Below are 17,565 nucleotides of genomic sequence, written 5' to 3'. Positions count from 1 at the left end.
AGCAGCTGATAAGTACTGGAAAGATTAAAGGAGTAGTCCAGTGGTGACTCAGTGGTGAGCAACTTATCCCCTATCCTAAGGATAGGGGATAAGTTTGAGATCGCGGGGGGTCCGACATCTGGGGCCCCCTGCGATCTCCTGTACGGAGCCCCGACAGCCCGCGGGAAGGGGGCGTGTCGACCTCCGCACGAGGCGGCGGCCGACACGCCCCCTCAATACAACTCTATGGCAGAGCCGAAGCGCTGCCTTCAGCAATCTCCGGCTCTGCCATAGAGATGTATTGAGGGGGCGTGTCGACACCCGCTATCTGGGCCGAGAGCCGGGGCCCCGTACAGAGAGATCGCAGGGGGCCCCAGCGGTCGGACCCCCCGTGATCTCCAACTTATCCCCTATCCTTAGATTTTTAAATAGAAGTAATTTACAAATTTTTTTTTTTTTTAACTTTCTGACACCAGTTGATTTAAAAAGATTGTTTTTCACAGAAATACCCCTTTAACCCCTTAAGGACGCAGGGTTTTTCTGTTTTTGCATTTTCATTTTTTTCCCCATCACCTTCTAAAAATCTGAACGCTTTAAATTTTGCACCTAAAATTCCATATGATGGCTTATTGTTTGCGGCACCAATTCTACTTTGCAGTAACATCAGTCATTTTACCCAAAAATCCACAGCAAAACGGAAGAAATATTCATTGTGCGACAAAATGACATTTTGTAACTTGGGGGCTTCCGTTTCTACGCAGTGCATTTTTCGGTAAAAATAACACCTTATCTTTATTCTGTAGGTTAAAATGATGCCCTACTTATATAGGTTTGATTTTGTCGTACTTCGAAAAAAAATCATAACTTCATGCAGGAAAATGTATATGTAAAAAATTCTCCTCTTCTAACCCCTATAACTTTTTTTATTTTTCCGCGTATGGGGCGGTTTGAGGGCTCTTTTTTTGCGCCGTGATCTGAAGTTTTTATCGGTACCATTTTTGCATTGATCGGACTTTTTGATCGCTTTTTATTAATTTTTCATGATATAAAAAGTGACCAAAAATAAGCTATTTTGGACTTTGGAATTTTTGTGCGCGTACGCCATTGACCATGCGATTTAATTAACAATATATTTTTATAGGTCGGACATTTCCGCACGTGGCGATACCACATGTTTATTTTTTTATTTACACAGTTTTTTTTTATGGGAAAAGGGGGGTGATTCAAACTTTTATTAGGTAAGGGGGTTAAATGACCTTTTGTTAACTTTTTTTTTTGTTCACTTTTTTTTTTGCAGTACTATAGCTCCCATAGGGGGCTATAACACTGCACACACTGATCTCTTATGCTGATCACTGCAAAGCCATAGCTTTGCATGGATCAGCGAGATAGGGGCTCGATTGCTCAAGCCTGTAGCTCGGGCTTGGAGCAATCAAGCCCAGATTGGACACAGCAGAGACAGATAAGGGGACCTCCGCTCGCGTCCTAGCTGATTGGGACATTGCGATTTTATCGCAGTGTCCCGATCAGCCCGACTGAGCTGCTGGGAAGCTTTTAACTTCACTTTCAGCCGTGGCGGTACGCCCTACATCCTTAAGAGGTTAACTACCACGGACGTATGTTTACATCCGTGTCCGGCTCCTGTTATGTGAAGCACGCTCAGGAGCTGAGCGCACTTCATACCTGCTGGGTCCCACGGCTAATGTAGGACATCACCGATCAGTCTGATGTCCAGTATTAACCCTTTAGATGCCACGATCAAAGAGTGCTGCGTCTAAACCGGGAGAAATCACTGCCGGTTAGCTCAGCGGAGCTGTTCGGGACCGCAGCAGTGAAATCACGGCATCCCGAACAGTTGAGAGGACAGCGGGAGGCACCTTACCTTGCTCCTCGCTGTCCGATCGGTGTTTGATTGCCCCAAGCCTGAGATCCAGACTTGAACAATTGAGTGTAGATAACACTTATCAATGCTATGCTATGGCATAGCATTGTTCAATGTATGCAGTCAAAGGATTGCATGTAATATTTCCCTATGGGGGCTAAAAAAAGTGTTTTAAAAAAAATAAAATAAAGGGAATGTAATTTAACTCCTTCCTGAGTAAAAGTTTGAATAAAATTTTTTTTTAATGTAAACAAAAATAAGAATAAACATGTGGTATCACCGCATGCATAAATGTACGTACTATAAAAATATAATGTTAATTAAACCACATGGTCAATGGTGTACATGCCAAAAAATTCAAGGGTCCAAGATTGCGTATTTTTGGGTACTTTGTATGCCCTAAAAAATGTATAAAAAGCAATCAAAGTCCTATCAAAACATTAAAAAAAAAGTACTTTAGATCACGCCGCAAAAAGTGAGCCCTCCTACCGCTCTGTATACGGAAAAATAAAAAAGTTATAGCGGTCAGAAGATGACCATTTTAAACATACGTTGGTGCATGTAGTTAATTTTTATTTTTTTAAATAATTTTTCAAGTAGTAAAATAATAATAAAAAAACTATATAAAATGATATAATTGTAACTGTATGGACCTACAAAATAAAGATAAGGTATAATTTTTACCGAAAAATGCACTGCGTAGAAGCCCCCAAAAGTTACAAAATAGCATTTTTTTCCAATTTTGCCCCAAAAATAATTTTTATTCTGGTTTTGCCATATAGTTTTGGGGGAAATAATTGATGTCATTATAAAGTACAATTGGTGGCACAAAAAACAAGCCCTCATATGGGTCTGTAGGTGCAAAATTGAAAGCGTTCTGATTTTTAGAAGGTGAGGTGGAAAATACAAAAGTGCAGAAACGAAAAAACCTGTGGTCCTTGAGGGGTTAATGTAGCGCTTCTTGTGTATGCAGTTTGTTTGCTTCTTTTTGCTGATGTTGCAGGCTACATTTCTCATGAATCCTCTGGCTGAGGATCAGGTGGTCTATCACTCCAGCTAGTCATCTCACCAGGCTGCTAGTGCTAGAAATTACCCAGATGAACTCATTAGACTTATGAGTCTGGTTGTCTGGCACCAGAATGTACATGTATATCCTGAGTCTCTACTGGACTTTGATGCTGATTTGTAAATTACTTCTATTTTTAAAAATTGATAGCCTTCTAGTACTTATCAGCTGCTGTATGCGCCAGAGGAAGCTGTGTGGTTCTTGCCAGTCTGACCACAGTGCTCTCTGCTGACACCTTTGTCTGGTAGTGAGAAGGCTTGTTAGCATGGTATTCTCCATGGCATCTGCCCTGTAATTCTCTGTAGTAATGGAAGGCTGACGAGGCTGGTGAACCTATCAGTTGTTAATCCGCTCCTTCCTTCATAATGCTTCACACTGCCATCTACAGCTGTCAGAATAGTCAAAATAATTGCACTGCTGGCTTTCTACAAGTTATAGGTCAAATAATTTTCATTAAAAGCTGCATAGTGCCAAGTAGCTAATGCATGCTAGACTGTGCAGAATGCTAATATAATACACATGCAGAGTCACCAGATGCTGAACGGGAGATGATAGGAAGACATGTGCATATTAACACACATTCATTACCTTCACTCAAGAAATCCACTTTTATCTATAAGTAATCCTTGATATTTATAATTCCTTTTCTAGGTTGTTGGTTTTCTTCCTGCTGATGACAATTAGTCTAACAAAACCTAAGTCTGGCATTAGCTAAAGATAGCCATAGATACATATGTTTGTCTGAAACTGCCTATGTCAATAGGTATATCAGCTTGCTGCTTTTAGTAGATACTGATGGTTAAATTTGAGGTCTTGGGTGGACAGCCAGGTGAATATACATTACTGAAAACAGGGAGGTGACAGTCCTCAAGTGTTGACTTAGGGATATGTGGCAGGGGAAAAAGAAAAAAGAATGTTGAAGAGAAGGGAGGAAAGGGAAGGAGAGAGAAGCAAAAGAGGACAGCAGGATGAGAAAAGCAAAGGAATGACAGAGAATAGAAAGGAAAAATGCAGCTAACTACTAGTGCGGTAAAAAGTATTCATTAACCCCTTAACGACCAAGGACGTATATGTACATTTACGTCCTGTGTATGACTGCGAGCATCGGAGCGGTGTTCGCGTCATACACTGCAGGTCCCAGCTGCTGTCAGCAGCTGGGACCCACCGGTAATGGCGGGATCCGATCATCTGTAATGGCGGGCGGAGGTCCCCTCATCCACCTCCGGCAGTCTCCTCGGGTCTTCTGCTCTGGTCTGAGAGCAAGCAGACCAGAGCAGAAGATCGCTGATATTATGCATAGCACTGAACTGAACAGTATTAGCAATCAACTGATCTCTATTCATAGTCTCCTATGGGGACATAAAAAGTGTATAATTAAAAAAAAAAGAATAAAAAAAGGGCGAAAAATGTCAAAATAAAAAGTTAAAAAAAAGGAAAAATCCCCTTCCCCAATAAAAACGAAAATTGTCCCTTTTTCTAATTTTACCCCAAAAAAGCGTAAAAATTTATTGTAAAACATTTGGTATCACTGCGTGCGTAAATGTCCAAACTATAAAAATATTATGTTATTGATCCCGTACGGGGAATGGCGTAAACTTAAAAAAAAAGTCCAAAAATGCAGTATTTTTTTTTGTCACATTTCATTAAAGAAAAAAATGTAATTTATCTAAAAGTTTTATATATGCAAATGTGGTATCAATAAAAAGGACAGATGACTGCACAAAAAAGGAGCCCTCATACCGCCCCATATACAGAAAAATAGGGCGATTTTATATTACTGATTTTGTACAAAAAGTTTGAGATTTTTTTTTTAAGCGGTACAATAATAGAAAAGTATCTAGCCATGGGTATCATTTTAATCGTATGGACCCACAGAATAAAGAACATATCATTTTTACCATAAAGTGAACAGTGTGAAAACAAAACCCTCCAAAATGTGCAAAATTGTGGTTTTCATTTAAATTCTTTGGGTTCGCCATACATTTTTTGGTAAAATGAGAGGTTTCATTACAAAGTACAATTGGTCACACAAAATACAATCCCTTATATGGGTCTGTAGATGGAAGTATAAAAGTTATGGATTTTAGAAGGCGAGGAGGAAACTAAAACGCAAAAATAAAATTGGCCTGGTCCTTAAGCTCAAAATGGGCTTGGTCCTTAAGTGGTTAAATACACTTCAGGGATGTGGAATTCCTATCGCCCGACGCCCGGGACTAGCAGTTTTGGGCGCCGGGCAGGTGAATTTGTCCGGACCTTAGCCCGGCTTCGGGCAAGCAGGGCCGGACCTGACAAGTGCGGCGGCGATCTGCAGTCTGTATGGAACAGGCTCCCAACTCCTGCCCGCTCCATACTCTGCAGCCTGTGTCCTCCGAAGCAGAGCAGGGGAGATGAGAAGCTGTGTACAGTATTTGTCTTCTCTCCCCTGCTCTGCAGACGTGCGGGGGGAGATGAGGGGGCGTGGCTTATTTCTCCCCGTGCAGACCTGCGTCCTCTGCCTTCACTCCCCCCAGCTGTAGCTTCGGAGAGCTGAGGGGAGGAGGCGCGTCTGCACAGGGAGATGCTTGCGGCGCTCACAGGGGAGTATGGAGCGGGCTCGGGATTCCTGCCCGCTCTGTACTCTGCAGCCCCCGGCTGTTCTCAGTAGCCGGGGGCCGCCGCTAATAGCCAGCATGCGGCGATCGCCGCGGCTGGCTATTAACCCTTTAGATCGCCGCTGTCAGCTTTGAAAAAAGGGACATGTGAATGCTCCCTGGTGGGCTAGTGGGGTGGATCGACCCCCCCCCCCCCCGCAGCGCGATCACAGGGAGGCGATCCACTATAGAGGTAGCCGGAGGACTTACCTCTGCTTCCTCCAGTCCCAGCTCTGTCATTGATAGATCCTGGCTGGACCAGGCTCTATCAATGGATCACAGAGCACACAGATTAAAAGAGTTCAATAGAATCTATTCATCTGTATGAGGAATCTAATGATTCCTCCTATAAGTGTAATAAAAAATATAAAAACATTTTAATAAACGTTTGAAAGACACATTAACCCAGTGGTCTCCAAACTGTGGCTCTCCAGATGTTACAATACTACAATTCCCAACATGCCAGGACAGCCGTTGCATGCTGGGAGTTGTAGTTTTGCAACATCTGGAGGGCCACAGTTTGGAGACCGCTGCATTAACCCCTTCCATGTTAAAAGTTCAAATCACCCCCTTTCCCTATATAAAAACATGTAAACATAATAAAAATAAACATATTTGGTATTGTTTCGTGCGTAATTGTACAACCTATTAAAATATAACATTATGTATCCCGTACGGTAAATGTAAAAAAATACCAAACCACAGATTTGCAATTTTTATAATATCCCAGAAAAAATTGTTAAAAAGCGATTAAAAAGTCAGATCAATACCAAAATGGTACCGATACAAAAAACAGATTATGGCGCAAAAAATGAGCCCTCATACAGCCTGGTATGCGGAAAAAAAATAAAGCTACAGGGGTTAAAAAATGGCAATTAAAAAAATTTGAAAAAGTTCAGAATTAGTAAAACATGACGTAAACGATACAAATCTGGTATCGCTGTAATCAGGCGCCTAAAGTATAAAACTAACATGATGCCTCAACCACAAGGTAAATGGCGCAGAAAAGAAAACCACCAAATCTGCTAAATTATCTTTTAAATTTAAATTTCACTTCCCTTAAAATATATATATATATATATATATATATATATATATATATATATATATAATATATAATATATAATAAATATATATATATATATATATATAGAATTATTATTATTATTATATATATATATTTTTTTTTTTTTGGTTCAGAGAATATGTTATTGAAAATTGAAAAGGTATCCTTATAGTAGGTAGTTATGGCTATTATAGGGCGAGAAGAAAAAAATCTGAGCGTAAAAGCGAAAATTGGCCCGGACAAGTGGATCGTCATGAGGGACAAGTAGATTTTGCTCCATTTTAGTCCAGTGGACAAGTAGTTTTTTTAATAAAATTTCCACACCGCTGCACTGCTCAAAAAAATAAAGGGAACACTAAGATAACACATCCTAGATCTGAATGAATGATCTAATCGTATGAATTACTTTTGTCTTTACATAGCTGAATGTGCTGACAACAAAATCGCACACAAATTATCAATGGAAATCAGATTTATCAACCCATGGAGGTCTGGATATGGAGTCACACTCAAAATCAAAGTGGAAAACCCCACTACAGGCTGATCCAACTTTGATGTAATGTCCTTAAAACAAGTCAAAATAAGGCTCAATAGTGTGTGTGGCCTCCACGTGCCTGTATGACCTCCCTACAATGCCTGGGCATGCTCCTGATGAGGTGGGGGATGGTCTCCTGAGGGATGTCCTCCCAGACCGGGACTAATATATCTGCCAACTCCTGGACAGTCTGTGGTGCAAAGTGGCGTTGGTGGATGGAGCGAGACATGATGTCCCAGATGTGCTCAATCGGATTCAGGTCTGGGGAATGGGTGGGCCAGTCCATAGCATCAATGCCTTCCTCTTGCAGGAACTGCTGACACACTCCAGCCACATGAGGTCTAACATTGTCTTGCATTAGGAGGAACCCAGGGCCAACCGCTCCTGCATATGGTCTCACAAGGGGTCTGAGGATCTCATCTTGGGACAAGGTGAAGAGCACAGGGTGCCAGTGGCAAATTTGCCAATCTTGGTGTTCTCTGGCAAATACCAGACGTCCTGCAGTCCTAGTGCCTGTTGGATCATTGAAATGTGCGGCATGTCCACATGTGTTTTTTTGGGCGAACTTTTCGCACATTTTCGGCAATGTTAACCCAGCCTAAGTAAGTACATAGCTAGATAGGGCTAGTCATCAGTGTTTCAGGCATACGTAAGTCCTTTCCAGTCGTGAGAGACTTTTTGTTATGCAAATGATGCTTAAAATCCTAGGGACCATTTGCGAGCTTGGGGCCAAATAATTCAAGCCCATGTCCTCTTTATCGCTGCTTTCCTGCATTGTTTTACTGCCATTAGATACAGAGGACACGGGCTGGACCTACTTGGGCCCTTGCTATGCCGGGGAATATTTTTGAGTCGCTTTTGCATAGTAACATAAAAGGGATATATTTTGACACTGCAAAGAACTATAGAGATTAAAGTGTGCCTGGAATTCTGATGATTAGCCCGATCTTGTCATGGGCTTTTTTACACCCCTGTTTTCCTGCTGATTGGTCCACTTTAACAATCTGATGGGTGCCAGATACCACAAGGCATCTCCCGAAATTTTGTGGAGCCCATGCCTCTATGGGCAAGAGCTGTTCTGGCAACCCAAGGGGGGACCTACACAATGTTAAGGGGGTTATCTCAAGATTGAAATTTATTTGCACTGCTTGGACCCCCCCTCCCTACTGAGTGGACAGATCACAAAAGTGGAGGTCAGCGTTTTTTGAGTAAATAAGTGTAGCCTACATTCTTGACACCACCCATACACTGTTTATGGGAACCCCCAGAACCTTGTTGAGTTTAGTACTTGGCAAGGTTCAATTGTCTAATAAAGAGTGAATGGAGCAGTGAAATATTTATTGTTGCTGCTGCTCCCTTCACTCGGGACATTTGGCCTCCATTCTAGTCATCAGTGTGTGGGGGGGGGGGGGGGGGGACCTATTCTGAGACCCCTCACAATCTTGAGATTAGGGTTCTGACTCTCACATTGGAACAAAGTGGCGATCTGGCATGGGAGCTTTTAGAGATGGCTTGGTACAGTGATCGGCTATCACTGGCAGCACCCAATTGATGGTGCAGCAGTATGCATTCTCTGTTGTATTTTCTTCAATTTTTTGGGAAGTTTGGATAAATTCTGACCTGCTATTTGTTTTTACTTTATGGTCTTCCATTTCTGTTGTCTTACAGTAATTTCCATATAATACACTATGGTGGCTTTGTACATAAACTGAACTGGTATACTTTATTCTAAATCCCTCTGTAACGGAGAACCATGAGAAGTCACCCTGCCCTTCTAGCATTAATGGTAGCCACATTGTACAGATTTATTGTCTGCTGTTAATGACTCATTGAAGATAAGTCCGTTGAGAAGAAATACCATAGTACCAAGATATCACCGATATAAAAGAAAACATGGCACTGCAACATTTAGGGATCTCTTGCCACCTGTTATGACTCAGACAATGGTAGAACAAACATGATTCATTAGAACTGGCTTCAGCCAATAAACATTATAGACTTTCTGTAGAAACAATGATCTGACTGTAGAACTAAAGAATCCTTGTGACCGGAGCTTCTATGAGTCACACATACTTGTCATACAGTAAGAGACTGTAGCCCAGCCTTAGTAGAAATGTCCCCCCCCCCCCCTCTGTTACTTACCATGCAGAAAGTAGTAGTAGTATGACCAGTTTAACCTATTAATTTTATTTTGAGAAAATTGTTTTCATATGCTCGCTGTGTTTGGTTTTGTAGCTGTAGTCTTGCTGTTAAGCAATGGTTTGTACTCTGTGGTTAAAACTTACATAGAACTGAAAATGTTGTTCATTGACGCCTTTGCCACAAGTGATGGCTCAGTCATTCTTGCCTATGTAGTCTTCCAGATCCTGGGGAGGCAATACTGTGCCACATCCTTTCTAGAAAATGAAAATAATAGAAATGAATAATTTTACAAATGTGTTTCAAAACAATAATGCGGTTAGTAAAGGCAGTGCTTCCATTGGTTGGTTGCTCTTCTTAACAAAATATGGTCACTGTTGTTCCAAACAACTTTCATTTTAATAGCCAGTGTAATTCCTAACAAATTTGTAAAGCACTTGAGTGACCAAAAATGACTCCCTCCCCCAATAAACAGCTCAAAAATCTTTCCACTTTCAATGGCATTCAGAGAGGAGTGTGTGCTATGCTGTGATTGGCCAGATAATAAGAGAAATTAAGTTTGTAAACATGTACTATTGGCCATGAAACTTAAAAACATCTTATGAATGGACAGATGCATTTAAATAATGGCCACTTGTATCTGGCTTAGTTACAAGAGTACCTAGACAGTACAGTGACCCCTCGACCTACGATGGCCCCGACATACGATAATTTCAACATGCGATGGCCTCTCAGAGGCCATCGCATGTTGGAGGCAGCATTAACATACGATGCTTTTGTATGTCGGGGCCATCGCATAAACGGCTATCCGGCAGCGCTGACTGCTTCAGCTGCCACCGAATAGCCGTTTACGGTGCCCCGTGTGGTCCGCTGAAGATCACTTACCTGTCCTCGGGGCTCCGGCGCATCCTCTTCGGGATCCCCTGCATCGTCGGTGCTCTCCATCGACGCCATCACGTCGCTGCACACGCCGTCCCATCATCCAATAGGAGCGGCGTGTGTAGCGACGTGATGGCCGCGACGGAGAGCGCGGATGCCGGGGAAGCAGATGCCTTGCCGGAGTGTCGGGGACACCTCGGGGACGCGGCGACAGTGATGGACGGCAACATCCAGGGCAGCGGTGACGGTCCGGAGCGGCGGGGACAGGTGAGTACAACTTCCTCGAACAGTGGTCTACAACCTGCGGACCTCCATATGTTGCAAAACTATAACACCCAGCATGCCCGGACAGCCAACGGCTCTCCGGGCATACTGGGGGTTGTAGTTTTGCAACATCTGGAGGTCCGCAGGTTGTAGACCACTGTCCTATTCTTTACATTGTACGGATCCCTCAACATGCGATGGTTTCAACAAACAATGGTCTGTTTGGAACGGATTACCATCGTATGTTGAGGGACCACTGTACGTGTTTCATGATAGAACCCCTAGCTGTCATCCCTGTTCTCTTAGGGAACACAGAACAAGTGTTTATTTCCCTGCAGTGACACCACAAGGGAATTAATCTCACAATAAGCAACCATCTCAGTCAATGAGATACTAGTTCTATTGAATCTCCTCTGCTCCAGTTTGCTGCTGTTAGGTTGGACTGCATTCTTAAGGTGACAGGCTCCCTTTAAGTTAGTTTTACATGTCCGAGTGGAACCAACACAGAGAAAAACTATAATGAAAAGATTTGCATTTTTTTCTGTGTTTATGACCTTCTATTAGTTTTAGCTAAAATACTGGTGCCATATGTGAACCCAGCCTATAAATTAATGAATGATTCTGAGTAAAGTGACCGAAAATATCTTAGAGTTTCTTAAAAATTAAGCTGTCATGGCAGGTGGCACTTCCAGATTTATGAACAGCCACAATGTTTAGGTGTCCTCATATTGGGGGAGATTTATCAAAACCTGTGTGGAGGGAAAGTTGACCAGTTGCCCATAACAACCAATCAGATAACTTCTTTCATTTTTGAAAGGGCCTATGAGAATTGAAAGATGCAATCTGATTGGTTGCTATGGGCAACTGGTCAACTTTTCCAATGCACAGATTTTGATAAATCTCCCCCATTGTGTGTGTACGAATATTGAATAGTCCTTTTAACCTGCATTAAGAGAAATACATAAAGGCATGTTTACAGGTGGTGGAAACACTGCAGACTTCGTGTGGATTTTCCTAATTAACTTCAATAGGGCAGTCACTAGCTGCTGCAAATGTATAGCCACGTGTGAACATGCCCTGTGTGCCAAAGGTCTGCTGTGGTATTGTAACAGTTTATACACAACTGGCAATGTGTAATTGTTAGAAGGCTACATTCACATCATGTTTTAGCCCTTCCATAATGCTCTACATCAGCAAGCTGTCAAAATGGGAAGCCGATGTGCCTAATGAGAACAGAGTCACTGTCGGACTGCATTCAGCCAGGTCTGGCACTACATCGGCTTTCCGATTGGGCAGCTTGCTCACTTAAAGGCGGACAGAAGAGCTAAAACGGCATGTGAATGAAGCCTACTAGGGCAAAAAGTACAAAGCTTTTTCATATTTCTTACTGTATTTCCAACGTAACATGAAACATGCTAGCTTATATCTCTAGTTCTCTCATAAGAAGGTAATAATATATATGCTCCTTATCCCTCCGATTATAGAATAACTGGAATTTCATAGCCCTAGTTATTAAATGAAAAATGCCAAGTGTGTTCCTTTAACTGAAGCTTGGGATTGTCAAGAAGTCATTGAGTAATAGCAAACGTGTGTTTGGTTGTTGAAGTGTAAATACTAATGTTTCTTTTTTTCCCTTCTTTGCAGCATTCATACAGTCAGATAATATAATTGAAGTGCTTCGATTTGATGAAGGAGGCCTTTTAGAGGTAATTTTATGACATGAAATGGGTATTTTACTGGTTACTTGGTGAACGCTCCAAGCTATCTGGATCTTTCAATGCCTGGTGCGAAATCTGCTGTTGGGTAAAGTGGAAGGGGTTTCATATAAAATGTCAGATTGGTTATATATTAGTAAATCATCACTGTATTTCACTGTGATAGAGAAATCTGGCAAAAATAAACGTATCCCCTATCAATAGGAGATATCTTATCGCGGGGGTCTGAGTGCTGGGACCCAAACTCCCACCCGTGGATAGGGGATAAGTTTACTTTTGCTGGAGTTCTCCTTTAATCCGCTTTCTGTCACAGATATTCACCGTTTATTTTGTCAACTTCTTGGGGGGATTTTGAGAGCCATAGTATCTTTATATTTCCACTGACAGAGCCATATGGCGGTACAAGACAAGAGAAGCAGAACAGCGCCCGCAGGTCACATAGGATTAGTTCTCCGATGTGGGGACAGCGCGCTGTGGCTGATACCCCTTTAACCCCTTAAGGACACAGCCCATTTTCACCTTAAGGACACAGCCAATTTTATTTTAGCGTTTTCGTTTTTTCCTCTTCGTCTTCTAAAATCCATAACTTTTATATTTCCATTCACAGACCCATATGAGGGCTTGTTTTTTGCGTGACCAGTTGCACTTTGTAATGACATCACTCATTTTACCCTAAAATGTATGGTAAACCCATAAAAATATTTTTTGTGTAAGGAAATATAAACGAAAATCATAATTTTGCTAATTTGAGGGGGTTTTGTTTTCATGCTGTACACTTTACGGTAAATTTACATGTTTTCTTTATTCTCTGGGTCAATAACCCATGGTTACATACTTTTCTATTGTATTGCTTTAAAAAAAAATCTCAAGCTTTTTTTTCACAAAATCAGTACGTTTAAAATTGCCCTATTTTGACCACCTCTAACTTTCTTATTTTTCTGTATTCAGGGATGTGTGGGGGCTTATTTTTTTGCGCCATGATCTGTAGTTTGTACCACGTTTTGCGTATATTTGACTTTATCGGTTTTTATACACAATTTTAGCAGTTTGATGTGACAAAAAAGCTAAAATGTTTTTTTTTTCTTTTTTTTAATGTTTACACCGTTTGCCATAGGGGATAATGAACATTTTATTTCTATAGTTCGGACATTTACGCACACGACAATACCAAGTATGTTTATTATTGTTTTTTTTTCGCTTTTGTGTGTTAATATGGGGAAAAGGGGTGATTTAAAACTTTATTGGGGGAGGGGCTTTTTCACCTTTTATTTTTTTTTCAACCTTTTTTTTCACTTTTTATTTTTATTATTTTACACTTTTATAGTCCCAATAGGGGACTACTTATAGCAATCATTATATTGCTAATACTGTTCAGTGCTATGCATAGGGCATAGCACTGATCAGTATTATCGGCAATCTTCTGCTCTGGTTTGCTGGAAGGCAGATCAGTGCAGAAGACCCCAGGAGACAGAAGAAGGCAGGTGAGGGGACCTCCGCCCGCCATCTTGGCTGATCTGATGCCTGCGGCAGTACCAGGGACTATCAGATAAGCCATTTTAAGTACTGCACTGCCTCAGATGTCGTGATCTGTATTGATCACGGCATCTGAGGGGTTAATGGCTGACATCAGCCTGATTGCTGATGTCTGCCATTACCGGCGGGTCCGCGGCTGCTGACAGCCGTCGGGCCCGCCATGAATGAAGCGAGCATAGCTCCTGCGCTCCCGTCACAGCCGCGCCATAAATGTATAGCGCTGTGTGCTAAGTGATGCTATGCTGCGTTGTACAATTACGGTGCAAGTCCTTAAGGGGTTAAAGGGGTTTGTTAGTTAGTTTGTTTGTCTTTAAATAATTCCAACCCCAGTCTCCTTCCCGACATACATTTTAGTACACACAGGAGAATATCTGCCTGGAAAAATTGTGGAAGGACAGTCTGTGTGTGGCAAGTGCCCTGGCACTTCATAGATGGCAATGTATTTCAGAGAGGTTTTTGTTGACAGAACGAACATGCTCATTCTTTCAGTACCAAATTTTGCAGCAGAATTTTCCACAGTGGAAACTCACTGTGTGCAGAAGAATCCCATCGAAAATAATGACCGGCTGCTGCACTGTAATTTCTGAACAGAAATTCTGCCTTGTGAATAAGCCTTAAGATGTAGAAGATTAATGTAATAATATACCAGAATGCATGTGCGATAAACACTGTTGACCTATCCGGTCACTAAGCTAGGCCATGTGTAGTAGAATACTAGTTGTAAAGAGGGCGCCCAGCCAGTAAACCACATTCCATGTACACCTTATGGGATGTCACTTGTGCCTGCTGTAATGCAACGTGTCCTCCTATGAGTCATGTGATCTTAATGGCATGTTTACGCAGACAACATCTTTACATCCTTATGAGATATGAGGAGGTGAAGCAGACTGCATATGTCACTCTCTATTAATAAAACAATTGTGTGTGTGGTGGCAACGTTAATCACGTTCTTTGTGTTGTCACTGAATAATAACATTAGAAGTTTTTTTCCCCCTACATTGTAGTGTGTCTTGTTAGGTAGGTTTCTTTAGTTGTATATCTTACTGGTCTAGAGGATTCATACACTGCAGTAATTCTAGGCTATTAAGTTTTGCAGTATGTTTACATGTACTTGATCGGCTGCAGGTTTCACATTGAAGATTTTTTGCAGCAGATTTAATTCTATAGAATAGGGATGCAGCGAAAGGAAAATTTTGGGCCAAAACGGAAACCGAAAATATAGGCTGTGCTTGGCTGGAAACCGAAAATGCATTGCACCGCCCACTTTTTTTCAATATAGTTTTTATAAATTGTAGTATCAGAATCTTTTAGTTACTGATGTAGGTGACACTGGGTGGCTTTAGAAGGTACTGGCTGGGCTTGGAGCCACAGCACTGCCACTCACCATACATTGACTCCAGGACACACTATAGGGCTACACACCTGTCTGGTTTCTATGGGCAACTACTCCATTTTCCTCAGCACGTTTTGCTAAATCTCCCTTTATATAAAATGTTCTCTTCTGACCTCTATAACTCCTATTTTTCCATATATGGGGTTGTATAGGGGCAAATTTTTTGCTTTGTGATTTGTATTTATCAGTTATCAGTACCGTTTTTATTTTGGGACTTTTAGTGATCACGAGTGAACAAAAATCAGCAATTCTGGCCGTTATTCATTTTTATTTTTTTACATTAATACCATTGACCGTGCGGTTTCATTAACATTATATATTAATAGTTCGGACATTTATACACGTGATATTACCAAATAGTTTATTTTTGTTAACTTTATTTGAAAAGGGGAGGGGTAATTTAAAGGGTAATTTAAACTTTTATTTAGGAGTAGGGGCTTTTTTTTTACATTCATTGCCTTTTTATATTTTACAACTTTATTTTCACTATTTTTTGTCCCCATAGGGCAGTTTTTTCCACAGTGTGCCTCCAGTTGTTGCAAAACTACAACTCACAGCATGCCCGCACAGCTAATGGCTGTAGGGTATGCTGGGAGTTGTAGTTTTGTAACAGCTGGAGATACACAGATGTAATTTTTTCTTTCTAGACACTGATCAATGCTGTGCCATAGGAGCCTATAGCACAGCACTGATCAGTGTTATGGGCGCTCCATTACTACAGGCTACTAAGGCTGCCTGCAATATTGGAGCACCGATCAGAAAGGACAGATGAAGGTAAGGAACTTACCCCCATCCTCTCAGTTCCCTCCCATTGCTCAGGGAGGATGAAATTAAGACCCGTGAAAAAATTGGACCGCCCCTTTCTGAAATTTGCCGAAGCTGGAAGGGGGAGGAGCAAGTGTGCCAAAGCTACAGCGGGGAGGAGCGAGGGCAGAGCCATGGGTTTGATTTTTTTTCACCGCACGTGCAGGGCAGAGACATGGGTTTGATCATTTCACTGCATGTCTGCATATATTTAAGCCACGCCCCCTCACCCCCCTCCCGGAGGATGGAGAGCGCCAGAGCGCAGCTCTGCATAATATAAGACAGTGCAGGGGGAGGATGAGGACGCACACAGCTCCTCCCCCCCCCCCCCCTCCCCTGCTCTGTACACACAGGACCTAAGATATCACGGGGAGATTTGATGTTATCACGGGGGAAAGCTCCTCCCTCCCCCTGTCTATACACACAGGACCTAAGTCATCACAGGGAGGTTTGATGTTTTCACGGGGGAAAGCTCCTCCCCCCTCCCCCGCTCTGTACACACAGGACCTAAGATATCACAGGGAGGTTTGATGTTTTCACTGGGGAAACACAGAGCGGGGGAGGGGAGAGGGAACATGCAGAGCTCCTCACCTCCATAATGACTGTTGTGTGTGAGGAGACACTGGGGATGAGAGGACATAATACATGGGATGGGAGGACATAATACATGGGATGGGGATGAATAGACTGCAGGGGAATAAAGCTTATACTGGGGATGATTTCTGTGAGAGGGGTTGGCCTACTGAATGACACATGCTGGGAGTTGTAGTCCCTGCTATGTGTGTATATGTCAGTGTTTCCCAACCAGGGCATGCTGGGAGTAGTAGTTTTGCAACATCAGTAGGCACCCTGGTTGGGAAACACTGGTGTATGAACTACAACTCTCAGGAGAATACTGATAGAATAGAGGTGTTGGTGAACTACAATTCGCAGGAGGCTACTGAGATACAATAGAGGTGTTGGTGAACTACAGCTCCCAGGAGAATACTGATACAATATAGGTGTTGGTGAACTACAACTCCCAGGAGACTACTGAGATACAATATAGGTGTTGGTGAACTACAACTCCCAGGAGACTACTAAGATACAATAGAGGTGTTGGTGAATATAGGTGTGTACAATAGAGGTGTTGGTGTGTATAGGGGTGTGTGTATATATATATATATATAATATTAGTGTGCTGTGTATAACGCAGGTTTCCTCGGGCTGCAAGGGGGGGGGGGGGGCGAACTGCACGGGCTGACTTCTGCTTTTTCATGGGGTGTTCATTAGCCCCATAAAGAGGACATAGAAATGAATGGGGTTTGTACAGGCATGAAGATCACTGTATGAACCCTGTGAATTTATATGTAAGCGTTCTTATAGCGACTTAGAAATGCACGGGGTTCATACAGGGAAGCAGAGATGCACGGGGTTCATACAGGGAAGCGGAGATGCACGGGGTTCATACAGGGAAGCGGAGATGCACGGGGTTCATACAGAGAAGCGGAGATGCACGGGGTTCATACAGGGAAGCGGAGATGCACGGGGTTCATACAGGGAAGCAGAGATGCACGGGGTTCATTCAGGGAAGCAGAGATGCACGGGGTTCATACAGGGAAGCAGAGATGCACGGGGTTCATACAGGGAAGCGGAGATGCACGGGGTTCATACAGGGAAGCGGAGATGCACGGGGTTCAT

General features: G+C 42.4%; 1 protein-coding gene across 3 annotated transcripts in view; it reads left to right on the top strand.

Annotated features, from left to right (window-relative positions):
• TMEM131 (transmembrane protein 131) overlaps window positions 1–17,565 on the top strand; it is a 209,753-nt gene that overhangs the window by 31,589 nt on the left and 160,599 nt on the right. For all 3 annotated transcript variants that reach the window (XM_056555909.1, XM_056555908.1, XM_056555910.1), the window contains exon 2: window positions 12,085–12,146. In XM_056555909.1, coding sequence (XP_056411884.1) covers window positions 12,085–12,146 — 62 coding nt within the window. The remainder of the gene's footprint in view (window positions 1–12,084; window positions 12,147–17,565) is intronic.

Source organism: Hyla sarda, chromosome 2, assembly GCF_029499605.1.
Source record: "Hyla sarda isolate aHylSar1 chromosome 2, aHylSar1.hap1, whole genome shotgun sequence".
NCBI lineage: Eukaryota > Metazoa > Chordata > Amphibia > Anura > Hylidae > Hyla > Hyla sarda.
This window is presented reverse-complemented; position numbering and strand designations above follow the sequence as displayed.